The 12,845-nt window shown below is 37.8% G+C and overlaps 1 protein-coding gene across 2 annotated transcripts in view; it reads right to left on the bottom strand.

The window, feature by feature from the left end:
* Positions 1–12,845, bottom strand: part of MET (MET proto-oncogene, receptor tyrosine kinase) — a 173,152-nt gene that overhangs the window by 74,993 nt on the left and 85,314 nt on the right. For both annotated transcript variants that reach the window (XM_090287400.1, XM_090287399.1), the window contains exon 3: positions 6,211–6,402. In XM_090287400.1, coding sequence (XP_090143526.1) covers positions 6,211–6,402 — 192 coding nt within the window. The remainder of the gene's footprint in view (positions 1–6,210; positions 6,403–12,845) is intronic.

The raw sequence follows: 12,845 nt of genomic DNA, 5'->3' as shown, positions 1-12,845 counted from the left end.
TGCACTTGAAAAGAATGTATATACTGCTGCTTTGGGGTAAAATTCTGTGAAGATACCAATTAAACCCATCTGATCTAGTGTGTCATTTAAGGCCACCATTTCCTTTTTGATTCTCTGTCTGAAAGATCTATCCATTGATGTCAATGGGGTGTTAAAATCCCCTATTATGACTGTATTACTGTCACTCTCTCCCTTAATGTCCACGAAGATCTGCTTTATATATCTAGGTGCTCCTGTGTTGGGTGCTTTATGTTTACTATTTTCTTCAGTATGTGAGAGAAATTGATGTTTGTTTAGAAAAAATTAGTTATGAAAAAATAGGGTTATTTGTTTCAATACAAAAAATATATAACATTAAAAGTAGAAATTTCTGATTGGTACTGGCAGCTCAAAATTAAAAGTATAAGACAAAGTACCAGATGTCAGAAGCTGAATTAAGTGAAGCTTTATTCTGCTCTTTCTTTCACCCTTTTTGGAACATGGCTCAAGTGTTACTACACCAAATTGACACTACAAAGGAAAGGTATATATAAAAAGCAAAACAATTTTCCTTAGTATTATCATACTGATGTGTGTATTTCAGCTTATTGAACTGAATCAAAGTGAATCAAAAGGAGTCAATTACAGACTAAGACCTTTAAAAAAATTGTAAAACAAAATAAGTTAGAAAATTTGTAACAATTTTAAAATACTTTCAAGTCAATATTGCAAAAACAATGACTATAAATCTATATACAGAGTATACCTGTTTCTGAATAAAAGTTCAAACCCCTATTGATATGCATATTTCATGACTTAACATATCTCTGTACTCTTCCAAAAAGCACCCAAACCAGAAATTCCAGTTATTCCATGCTCCCCCAAACCAACAAAATTTAGCATTTTACCAGGGTTTCAAATATTTATAATATTTTAAAGGAGATAAATGTACTTTAAGAGTATGCATTAATTCATTTTGGCAGATTATACATAAACTGACCTTAATTTTTGTTTATGAACATAACTCTACACTTATTATTATTTTGATTTAATTTTTATTATATTTTTTCCATTACCATTTTACTCCATTTATACCCCCTCCCACCAGCAATCACCACACATGTCTGTATCCAGGAGTCATTTTCCTTTTTGCTCAATCCCGCTATCCAGTAAGCCCCCAACTCCCACTAGCTGTCATCTGCTCTCTCCATCTATGAGTCTGTCTTAGTTTTCTTGTTAGTTCAGTTTGTTCATCAGATTCCACATAAGAGTGAAGCCTGGCTGGCTTATTCTCCAGGTCCATCCATATCATTGTAAAGGGTAAAATTTTTTCTTTTTTATAGCCAAGTAGAATTTCATTGTGTAAATTTCCCATAGTTGTTTTATCCACTCATCTATTGATGGACACTTGGGATGCCTCCATATCTTGGCAATTGTAAATAACACTGCAATGAACATAGGGGTGCTTATGTTCTTTCAAATTAGTGTTTGGGTTCCTTTGGATATATTTCCAGAAGTGGTATTGCTGGGTCAAAAGGAAGATCCATTTCTGATTTTTTGAGATATCTCCATACTGCTTTCCACAGAGGCTGCACCAGTCTGCATTCCTGCCAACAGTGCAAAAGGGTTCCCCTATCTCCACATCCTTGCCAGCACTTGTTGTTTGTTGATTTGTTGATAATACCCATACTGACAGGTGTGAGATGGTATCTCATTGTGGTTTTAATTTGCATTTCTCTGATGATTAGTGATGTTGAGCATCTTTTCATATGTCTACTAGCCACCTGTATGTCCTCTTTGGAGAAGTGTCTATTCAGGTCCTTTGTCCATTTTTTTTTTTTTTTTTTTTTGTGTGTGTGTGTGTGTGTGTGTGTGTTGAGTTTTGTAAGTACTTTATAAAATTTGGATATTAACCCCTTATCAGATGTATTGGTAAATATGTTCTTCAATTCTGTGGGTTGTATTTATATTTTGTTGATCATTTCCTTTGTTGTGCAAAACTTTAGTTTGACTTAGTCCCATTTGTTTATTTTTTTCACTTGTTTCCCTTGTCTGGAGAGATATATCCCATAAAACATTGCTAAGAGTTAAGTCTGATATTTTGCTGCTTATTGTTTTCTTCTAGGATTTTTATGGTTTTGGGTCTATCATTTAAGTCTTTGATCTATTTTGAATTTATTCTTGTGTGTGTTGTTAAAGTTCAAGCTTCATTTGTCTGTGTCTCTTGCTGGATGCTTATAGCATTATGATGAATTGATTATTTGTGTCTACATACTTTAAAATAGCAGTAATCCCAAACATAATATATACTACAGGCTTCCCACAGGAAGCATTGACATGCCATGATGGTGGCACAGGAACTGAAGGAATTTGAAGACAGGAGGTCAATAGCTGAATTGATTCTTCTTATGGGAAATGAGTAATTATTCTCAAGTTCACTGATTACTAACATAATCCTTTACATGGTGGTCATAAGTAATGATCACAAACTAAGGATGCTTTTTTAGGCAATCCTTACCTCTATGTTTCCTGATTAAAACCCAACTAGTTCAGTTAAGAGGCATAAGAGAAAAGGAGTGATGAGTGGTAACAGCATTAAAGAATTGGGTGAGGAAAAAGGGGGTTGGAGAAGAGCAAGCAGAATGCCAAAGGGTCTAAGGACAGCTATGATAGTTCCCAGGTGCAGAAAAGGTAGCTGCTCTCTGAGTGTTTGTGGATCTGAACTTGAAACAAGTCTTGAAAGTGACTCCCCACCCCCAAACCATCCCTGAGCCACTCACTCTCCCTTGCCTGACAGTCATGCACAAATACTTAATAGCAATGCCTTGCATCTAGAGATTAAAGGCCTTATACAAGTGCTGTAAAAAAATCAAGCAAGCATTGTTTTTGGATGTAGATTAGACGAGGAGCTCAGAAGGGAGACATGGGCAATCCCTGTGATTAGTCCTGTGATCTTCATGAGTATCTCTCTTCCCTCTCCCACGTAGCCCTGCACACTGAGCTAATGTTCCTGAACCTTGTTCTTTTCTACATCCCTTCCCCCTCAATATTTGGTAAGAAGGCATGTTCTCATTGTTTATTTATACTGTCTTGAATATTTCCTATTATATTATTTCACTTCAAAGTGTCCCAAGAGAGTGATCACACAAATAAAAACTGTTTTTGAGATCTATATCTATATTGACATGACTCTACAAAGACTCAAATATATGTACACATCAGTATGTTCAGACATAGCTGCACCTGTGTGAGAAAACTTACACATGTTTAAATGTTAGAAACATATAAAAAATGTCTTCTCTGCCATACATATTGTTAGCTAAACAATATAATTCTTTCTAATCAAATAACCACTGTGAAATACCTGATTCACTTTGCACCCGACAGCTGGGGCTGTAGCTTGTATTCCCAGCCAGGGCTGAACATAAGCACAATAGGAAAGGCAGAAACAGCTGCAAACTCTTGGAAGAAAACATATGTAAAGCAACTTTGTCTTTAGGCTTCAGGGTAGGAAGGAAGTAAAATCATATTTCTGTTCCTTTTTATGTATGGCAGCTGTTTCAGGGAAAAAAATTATGTCGATGCTGTTTTGTAACAGAGACTCCACAGTATTATTAAAACATGAGTTGTAGAAACTCAGGCCTGGCCACAGATTGAGCACATTAGTGTGACCAAAACAATTTCTGAATTTGGTAGGTAGTTACTGTTCAGCTATATGGTCCCCTTGTCTTTGCTGCACTACTGACTTTTTCTCTTAACATTATTTGCTGTAAACAAAGTGGATTTCAGCGATGTTGATTACTTGATACCTCAAATGTTTTAGGTTTATTTACATAAAATTTAATGGAATGAAATTATCTCAGGCAAGTGTCAGAGAAATAGATCCTCTGTGAGTGTTAACAGTCCCTTGTCTGTAAGTCTTTGTTTGTAGTCTTGGTATCAGGTACATGTTTTTATCTCCCCTACCAAAATTTTAGCTCCTTAAAGGCAGGTTCTGTGTCATTGCTTTCTTTGCTTCATTTATTTGCTTAGTAAAGCAAACTTATTAAGTTCCTCATATATATTTGATGAATTAAGAGTCACCTGGTTTAAAAAAAATAAGTGATTATCAGTACTTTTCATAAATAAGTACTTGTTTTCTTATTTTTATCTTTATTGTGTTGGATGCATAGGTAAGGGGATAATATAGCTTTTTTTTTTTTTTCCCCCCATCTTTTGAGTCCAGAGAGAGGACAAGGGAAGGAGAAGGAGAGAGAAAAAAAAATCGATGTGTGAGAGAAACATGGATTGACTGCCTCTTGCACACACCCCTACTGGGGACTGAACCTGCAACCCAGGCATGTGCCTTGATTGGGAATTGAATCTGTGACCTTTTGGTTTGCAGGACAATGCCCAATGGAGCCACACTGGCCAGGGCAATATAGCTTCTTTTATGAAAATGCTGAGAGTTAAGAATAAAACATTTGCCACAGCATTTCTGTTATTATGAGGCTGATGATGCATAACATATCACTTGGGTGGTAGAATCTGTCGCATAGCAGAATTGACTCAGTCATTAAAGCAACCTATTTAAAAATGGAATTTTATTAGATCTTTAGAATCTGGAAATAGGCCAGGATTGTCTTGAGGTAAAAAAGTGCCAGACCTAAAGTGTCTGGGTAAAGCTTGTTAATATAAAACTGTATTAGTTAGGTAATAAACAACTTAGAAAAAAAGAAGAGCAAAACTAAAGATAAAAGAAAGCAAATCAATATAGTGAACACATTAGGGATTCAATAAATGTTAGCTCCTTTCATCCTCCTTCAATTTTTTGAGAATTTTATAGAATAACATCAATGTAAACTAAAATAAAGAAAAAAAATAAACAAAACATAATACCACACATTTTACAAGGATAATAGATATGATGGTATTTCCAATACATTAAGAGTGCTTGTCTATGTGGGACAGGGCTAGACATTCCTCCTTCAGATTTTGAGGAGTTACAGACAGAATTAAATTACCTGAGGTGGGTAAATAAAAATACCAGGTTGGGAAAGAGGGATAAGGGGAGGAAAGAATGTAGTTAACTGTGAAGCTAAAGGAGGAGGGCAGACCAATGTGTGGGAATATTTAGAAAACAGATCAATATGATTCACTTTGAGCTAGGAAGGTTTTATTTACATGTTTTATGACTGAAAAATTCCATGATGCCTGTTAGTACAAGAGAAACATGATTTAAAATATGGCAATGAACAATATCCAGACTGGTATAAAAACAATGGTAATTTTTTAAAATACGTTTTGTAAAAGAATATAGATAGAGGATGTACAGATGGGCAAGTCATAGGAACCTCACCATCCTCAACTGGTTTACTAGGAATCACTGAGTAGAATCTTAATTATGTCAGACAATTATGAAATAAGCATCTCTCTTTAAGAGAAATATCTAGTATTTGTAGAAATTCAACATTCCCATAGATGTCATCATTCTGCATTAATTAAGAGTCTAAAAAGGAACTCCTATTGAAAGCACTATGCAGTAACTATTAAAGCAGTAAAATAGCACACACAAGAGCATTTTAATTTCTGCAAAGCACTTTGATTCTTGTATCTAGGAAGCACAGCTTCTGAAATGTGAACTTTTATTGTATGGAAATACTGTTGCTATCCATTAAAAGCATTTCTTAAAAAAGCCCAGGTATTTTTTTCAGTATTTGAACTTCTTTGTAACTGACCCTATCATTTTGCAGAAACAAGGAGAGTTGAAGTCACAATGGGATTTTGATGATAATGTCCCTTCCTAACTGCTGCCAATATTTCTCAATGATGTGAATGTTTCTTCTCATGGAGGCACACGGTTCACACAATAGCTCTCCTTTGATCTGTAGCTTCCCTTGAAAAGGAAAACATCGTCTGGAAGAGCTTTAATTGTTTCATTTTATTTTCCAATCATGTGATAGAAATCATGAATGGAAAAGAAAAAAAAAAAAAAGAACCAAAACCAGTCTGGGCAAGGTAACTAAAAGGAACCACATTTAAACCCAGAAGCTTCAAGAATTTAACAAAAATAGGCCATATACTTCATAAAAAGTGGCCCAGTCTTCACTGTTTTGCTTTCAGTCTGTGTATCTGGCTCCCACTATGATATTCATTTTACAATATTTGCAAACACCTTACTGCAAAAACAAAAACAAATTAACTACATAATAACAGATAAAACAGACACAGCCACTATCAGAAAGCATTTACCTGCATAAAGCGACCCTCTGACGTCCCAAGATTAGCGATGGTGAGGTCTCCTTTAATGAAGGTGGATATAGATGTTAAGAGAACTTGCTTGAATTGACCCATGAATAAGTCAACACGCTGCAAAGCTGTGGTAAACTCCGTTCGATATTCATCACTGTGCACATCACAGCCTGATGAGTTTCTCAAAAGTGTCTAGAATAAAATATGGTCACAGAGTTAATATAAGTCCAGATACAAACAAGCTGTTAAGAAACTCTGCAGTGTCTTTTCAGAGCTTGGAGAGGAATTGCAAGGAGAACCATGCAAATAGGCCCAGATAAGCAGACATTATTTCTAGTGACCTAAATGGCTCCAGTATCATTAGGCACTGCTGTGTTATGTATAGACTCTGAACTGGAGGCAAACCTAACTGTCACAGTTTGTACCATGGTTCATTATGTGCATACATAAAGATGGAACTTAGCTGGTGTTATTTAAAGAAAAATAAAATTGTAAATGTCTCAGCCCTTGACATAAATGTAATGCTTCTAGCAGGCAAGTCTAATGAAATGAATTTTAATTGGAAAAATAAAAAATGTTAGAATCATATTTGGACATTATATTTTAAAATGTGTGCCTTTGTGAATCTGTGCAGGGAGCTGGTGCAAAGATAATATATAGGGAGATAGCACAGCACAGACCCCAGACCCAAGTTTCTGCATCAAATCCTGGTCCCTAATGCTTACTTACTTTATGTAGTCCCTATGATCTCTCTGTGTTTGTGAAATTCATGTTATCTCTGTTTCAGCTCCCCCAACTGTAAAATGGAGAGAATTATAGAAATGTGCCCTCCTTAGAGAACTGTTGTAATGATTAAATGAGGTAGTTTATAAAAATCTCTTAAAATAGAACCCAGCATGCAGACAACACCACTTACTTATTTGTCATCATTATGATACAAGGTTCAAAAAACGCAAAAGTTGTACATCAAATGCCTTAGTAACCAGCTGACTGACAGGCAATTACCACTCAATCAGGTATTTATTTATCCTTTAGGTTTAACTTCAAGTGAAAGGATTTAAAAAATAGGTAATATATGACAAGTAAGAATGTGGATTGCTCCCTGCTTTCTGACACTTCAGTCTCCTGACTTCCTCCTCCTTTTCAGGCTGCAACATTTATGTTTCCTTTGCAGTACCATCCGTGCTTAGCCATCAGTGTCAGGGTTTCTCACGGCTCCATCTAAGTCCACTTCTCTGCTCACTCTTCATACTCTCCTGCAGACAATCCCAGTCTCTCCTGTGATACCTGCTACTTTTTAGTTGACACCTGTGTACTTCCAGGCTACCCTTCTGTTCTGAGCTGACTGCACATATATCACACTGACTATGAAATCTGCACTCAGATATGTCAAAGACCTAGGTTAAACATGGCCAATGTAGAAATCACAATTTCCCCCCATGCTTAATCTTAAGATACAACACACACCAGTGAATAATTCTACCATTCCTCCAGGTGCACAAGTGGGAAATCTAAGTGTCAGCCCCAATGCTTCCCCATATACCGTTCTTTACCAATTCCCATCTACTGACCTTTCTAAATATCTCCTGGATCCATCCAGTTTCCTCTATCTCCACCATATCAACCTTCATCCAAGCCATCCCCCTCCCTTTCCTGGACAATTGCAATGGTTTCCTAACTGAACCCGCCACACTCAGTCTTATCCAATCTCCTTCTAGAGCCAGGCTCAACTTTGCAGCCAGATTTTCATCTTAAAACATACGTCTCATTATATAATTCTGTTCAAAGCACGTAATATGTCTCCCCATTGCTCTTAGGATAAAAGACAAAAAATTTTAACATGACCTGTTGGGCCCTGCATCATTTGAATCCTACCCAACTTCTCCAGACTCACCTGGCACTATATTCTCCTTTTCTTTCTGTGCTCCAGTGAGCTGGCCTTCTTTTGGTTTTCCAAATATGGCACATGTCCTTCCATTACAGGGTTCTTGCACATGCTGTTCCCTCTCCCTGAAATACTCCTTCCACCTCCATTCACTTTGTTAACTGCTATGCCTCCTTCAGATCTCAGTTTGTCCTCATTTAATCAGGATGTCTGCTCTGATTACACAGCATTGTAGGTGATTTTTAAATAATAAAAGTCAACAGATGTAAGAATTTCACATTATTTAGCTAAATTCTTCTATTTTGGTTGTATGATTATATGATTGATGAGATTTCTCTAGGTGGCTTTTTGTAGTAGATGAAATACAACACATAGTAAATCTTCAGTAAATATTAACTGGATGAATTAACAAGTAGCTCAATCAATTGAGGGCAGCTGGGGCATGAGTGTGGCACATGAGTCAATATTTTTAAAGCGATTTTTTAAAGGAAAAGGTGGCTAGGAGTTTATAAGGGACAAATAGAGTGTCTGGCTCCTAACTATCCTAACAAGATAGTTTCGAATTGGTAAATTTGGGACAGATAGCAGAGAGCAGAGAGCAGGAGGATGTATTAAGGAAATGAAGGCTAACTTGGGAAAAAAAGAGAAAGAACATCATTCTTACACATATTTGTATATACCATATTTTTCACACTATAAGACGCACCTGACCATAAAATGTAGCTAGGTTTAGAGGAGGAAAACAAGAAAAAAAAATTCTGAACCAAATGGCTTACTAAAATATTTAATAAAATATAACAGAATAATATTTCAACCATGTAAAGTGAACAGCAGTCAACAGTGGTATTAAGAACCATCATCACTGTCATTAACAAATGAGTAGGGACTTTAAGGTTCAAGTACTCTTCTAGTTTTCTGGGAACCTCAAGCATCATCACTAGTATCAGAATTTATAAAGCTCAGTTGCTCACAATCACTGATTTCACTTTCTTTGCTATATTCATACTGACCAGACACCCTGAGATTCAGCAGTAAAGTGGGACATTTAAGCATCTCTACGGGTTTCGCGTGGGCCCACCACTTCCTCTCCTAACAGCCGTTGCCACTGCTGACAGGTCAGGTAATATAAATCATGGTCTGTGTTGCAATATTTGCTCCATAAAATGCATAGACATTTTCTCCCCACTTTTTGGGGAAAAAAATGTGTCTTATGGAGTGAAAAATATGGTAGTTTCTAGTCCAGGAAAATGATTTAAAGATTAGAAATTCTTTATTATTATTCTATTAAGAATCAGAAAATTGTCATAGTACATTTCAAACCAACTTAGTGTTTAAGAACAAATTGAAATAAAAGACTTAGTCATTCTTATATAAAATAACCTTACTCCTTAAGGTCAAACTGCCATGACATGCAATGTGAAATTCTTACATCAATTGACTTTTATTATTTAAAAATCACCTACAATGCTGTTTTATAGAGCAACAACCATGTCTGCATTTTAAATACTGATAAATTAGCAAAGACAGTATCTAAGACTCTAAATCTACTGACTCATAATTAAAGAATTGTTTTAGTTCTAGACATTTATTTTGATATATTAATGAGTGCTATTTCACTATTTAATTAGAAGCTTTTCTTCACTAAAGTACTATAGATTACTCTGAGGAGTAGCAGATAACTGAGATGTACCAGCAATTCAATAGTGACCAATTAATTGGTAATTAAGTTTCCATTGGTGATCAATCATCCATTTTGTAGAGATAGCTAGAATTAAGAGAATCTACTTAAAGGAGCAAATACCAGTTTTAAACCAAAGGTCATCTCAAGTATTTCATTACAGAGGTGAATGCTCTTCAGGGTCAGCTTCTGTGGTTATTTTGTTCCTTCTTTTGCTTGATCTTACTCCTTTTTTTCCATATCTAGGTGGCATTCTGGGAACTTTAAAGCCTCAAAGTTCAGTGTTGGTGGAGATATGTTTAATTCATTGGGATATAAAAAACTTTGCTATGTGTGGAGTAGAGCCTTTGACTGTAAACGAGTAGCAGACTTCTATCAACAAGAGGTCAAGTATTGTATTCATCTTTTATCCCTACTGTGTTTGCGCCCAGCACGCAGTATGTATTTATAACAGCTTGCTGAAAAATCAATGCATCTGCAAAGTAAACCATACATATAGCCAGTTTGCCACCCTCCACCCCCTCAGCTTGCTTTGTGGTCTGCCTTGCTGAACAGGGTGAGCAGGAAATAGAGGAAAACTGGATCTTAGAGTGTCTGTAAACCTGCAGGAACTTGTTAATTTTTTTTTTTTTAATGAAGGAAGAGTAATATGACCAGATCTTTAGCCTCTTGCTTCCTCATGTGTAATGCATAAATGTAGAACTCTGCATCAGAGCTGAGGTAACATTTATATTGTGCACTTCGAGGTCCTAAATGTTACCTCCTCAAGGACTGCTAAGATTAAATCATGTCTCTATTTCCACCCCAACAAATTCCTAAGTATAGAAACATTGCATAATATTGAAATAGGATTCACAAAACTCCTTGATTTTGAAAAATTATGCAATTTGGAGCCAAAAAACTAATATGTCAGGTTCAGGTGGCATTCAAATTCATAAGCCAAGGGACACTAACCCTTTTGGTTTTCATTTTCTCCATAACTGAGATCTGTAGGAGAGAGGTAGGGGTATTAACTTCCAGGAAAAAGTAACATGCCATCATTTACTGCCGGAAAGGAGACTACTCCTTGTCTCTTCCTGCTGAGAGTCCTGATAAATTCAGTGACTGGGGTCAGGGAGGCAGAAACTGGCTTAGAACCGCATGCTGTCTTTGAGTGAATGTGTTTTCTGCTTCTTTGTGCAGGAAAGCTGGGGTGGCTTCTTCTTACCGCTTTATACACAGGTAGCTCTTGGCTGTCGCATTTGGGGTGGGATTGGGTCCAACTAGAAAAGCAATTAAATACAGACCTGCTGCTAAGGGTCTTGTTGCCACTCATACTTCCCTCAAAGCCAGGAGGTCTTAAAATTTGGGATAAAACTAAGCAATGCTGGTGGAAAGCAGTTCTCTGTTACAGTAGCTGCTTTGGGGCACCACAGAAAAGTCCACAAAGGTTTCACCCCAGGACAAGTTGGGGAGCCTGATCAATGCTCTCCCTTTAGTAACAAATGGAGGGAAAAAAAAGGAAAGAAGGGAGGGAAGAAATCTATCTTCTTCATGCACCTACCCTGCGCAGGGCACCAAGTCGGGCATTTTCACATACAATGAGGCTCACAGCAGCCCTGTGAGCTTTCATCACACTCAGTTTTCAGGAGGAGGAAACTCAGGGCAAACCAAGGGTGGGACCACAGTGCCCAGTTCACACTGGAAATGGCATAAGAATTCAGTTCTGATTTTCAAGCTCACAAATTTCTTGTGCTACTGTGTACTATTCTATGCAAACTGTGCAAAGTTCTGAGAACTGCACAATTACAAAAATGGAAAGGGTTTTAGAGACCATCTTACTCCAGTCCCTAATTTTATGTATGAGAAATTAAAAGGGATGTTGTAACTGTCAAAGAGTTGGAATCATTAAACAAAAGTTATCATTAACATATAAAAAACCAACAAACTCTTGAAAGTAAGAAATACAGATTTGCCTATCTCTGATTCCCTTTCTGAAAGAAAGGCAGAAATTGTTTTCTGGATAATGGCACAAAGATAACCATTAGCATTTTGGGCTGTTCTAGTCAGCTTGGCTCTCAAATTTACCCCTCTTAATTACCTATTTCGCTTAATTACCATGTTTCCATCCAGGTAACTATGAAATTTCAGTCATCACCAGGTCCTCTTTCTTTAGGATTTCCCATATACAACCAGTTGTAAAATCCCAGTCACACCTGCATCCCTGCCCCAGGCCAGATGTTTTCTCACTGGCCTTCTGGTCTCCTAACTCACCTGCCTTAACGCAATTATTGTTATCATGGACTGTAAGTCCAAATGTGGGAAGCTGGTGGCAGGGTGATTGTGACCTGGCTGGCCACCTTGGAGGGTAAGGCCATGTGAGACCTGCACAGAGGATGTGGACACACTGGAATCCAGGGGTGCCCTGCAGACTCCAAAAAGCTCCTGTGAATGTGTGGGCACCATGTCCAAGGTCAGCAGGAAGGCAGAGGGCTGCAGCACCTCCAGGCTTCCTGATGGTGTATCCTGCAGCCCCCCTTCAACTGACTGTAATACTACGGACAGTCAGGGAGCACTGGGAAGTCTTGCCCACTGGCCAGGATGGTGCAGGGAGAGGTTCCTACACTGAGTGTGCCAAAAGCTAGAATGATGAATGGACAGGGCCCGAGTGTGCCAAAATCTAACAAGATAATTGGTTAGAAATAAGCCCTCTCCTTCCCATTCCTAAAAGACCCATGGGCTTGAGCAGAAAGGGGAGATGGTCTTTGAGACAGGAGTCTACCATTCTCCCAGGTCGCAGCATCTGAAGAAACCTCTTTCCTTTTGCACCAGCCCCTGTATCACAAGTTTCACTTTTGTGGAGGCAGGCAGCTGAACCTGTGTTTTGGTTACAGTTTTTGGTGACTCCACCAGGAGACCGTGGACCTCAGTAAGTCCTGAAGGGCCTGAACAGGGGAGTCAGCTGCCTGTGCCAGGCCAACCCTGGGAGTGGGACTGTGTGGACTTCCTAGCAGCCACCAAGAGCTTTTCCTGAAGGATTTTCCTGCACTCCTTCTCAAGGCATCTGCCACCTGAAACACTTGGCTGGTGAAA

The sequence above is a fragment of the Furipterus horrens genome, unplaced genomic scaffold, assembly GCF_987537825.1.
Source record: "Furipterus horrens unplaced genomic scaffold, mFurHor1.1.pri manual_scaffold_9, whole genome shotgun sequence".
NCBI lineage: Eukaryota > Metazoa > Chordata > Mammalia > Chiroptera > Furipteridae > Furipterus > Furipterus horrens.
The sequence above is the reverse complement of the archived record's forward strand: the minus strand, read 5'-3'. Positions and strand labels throughout refer to the sequence as shown.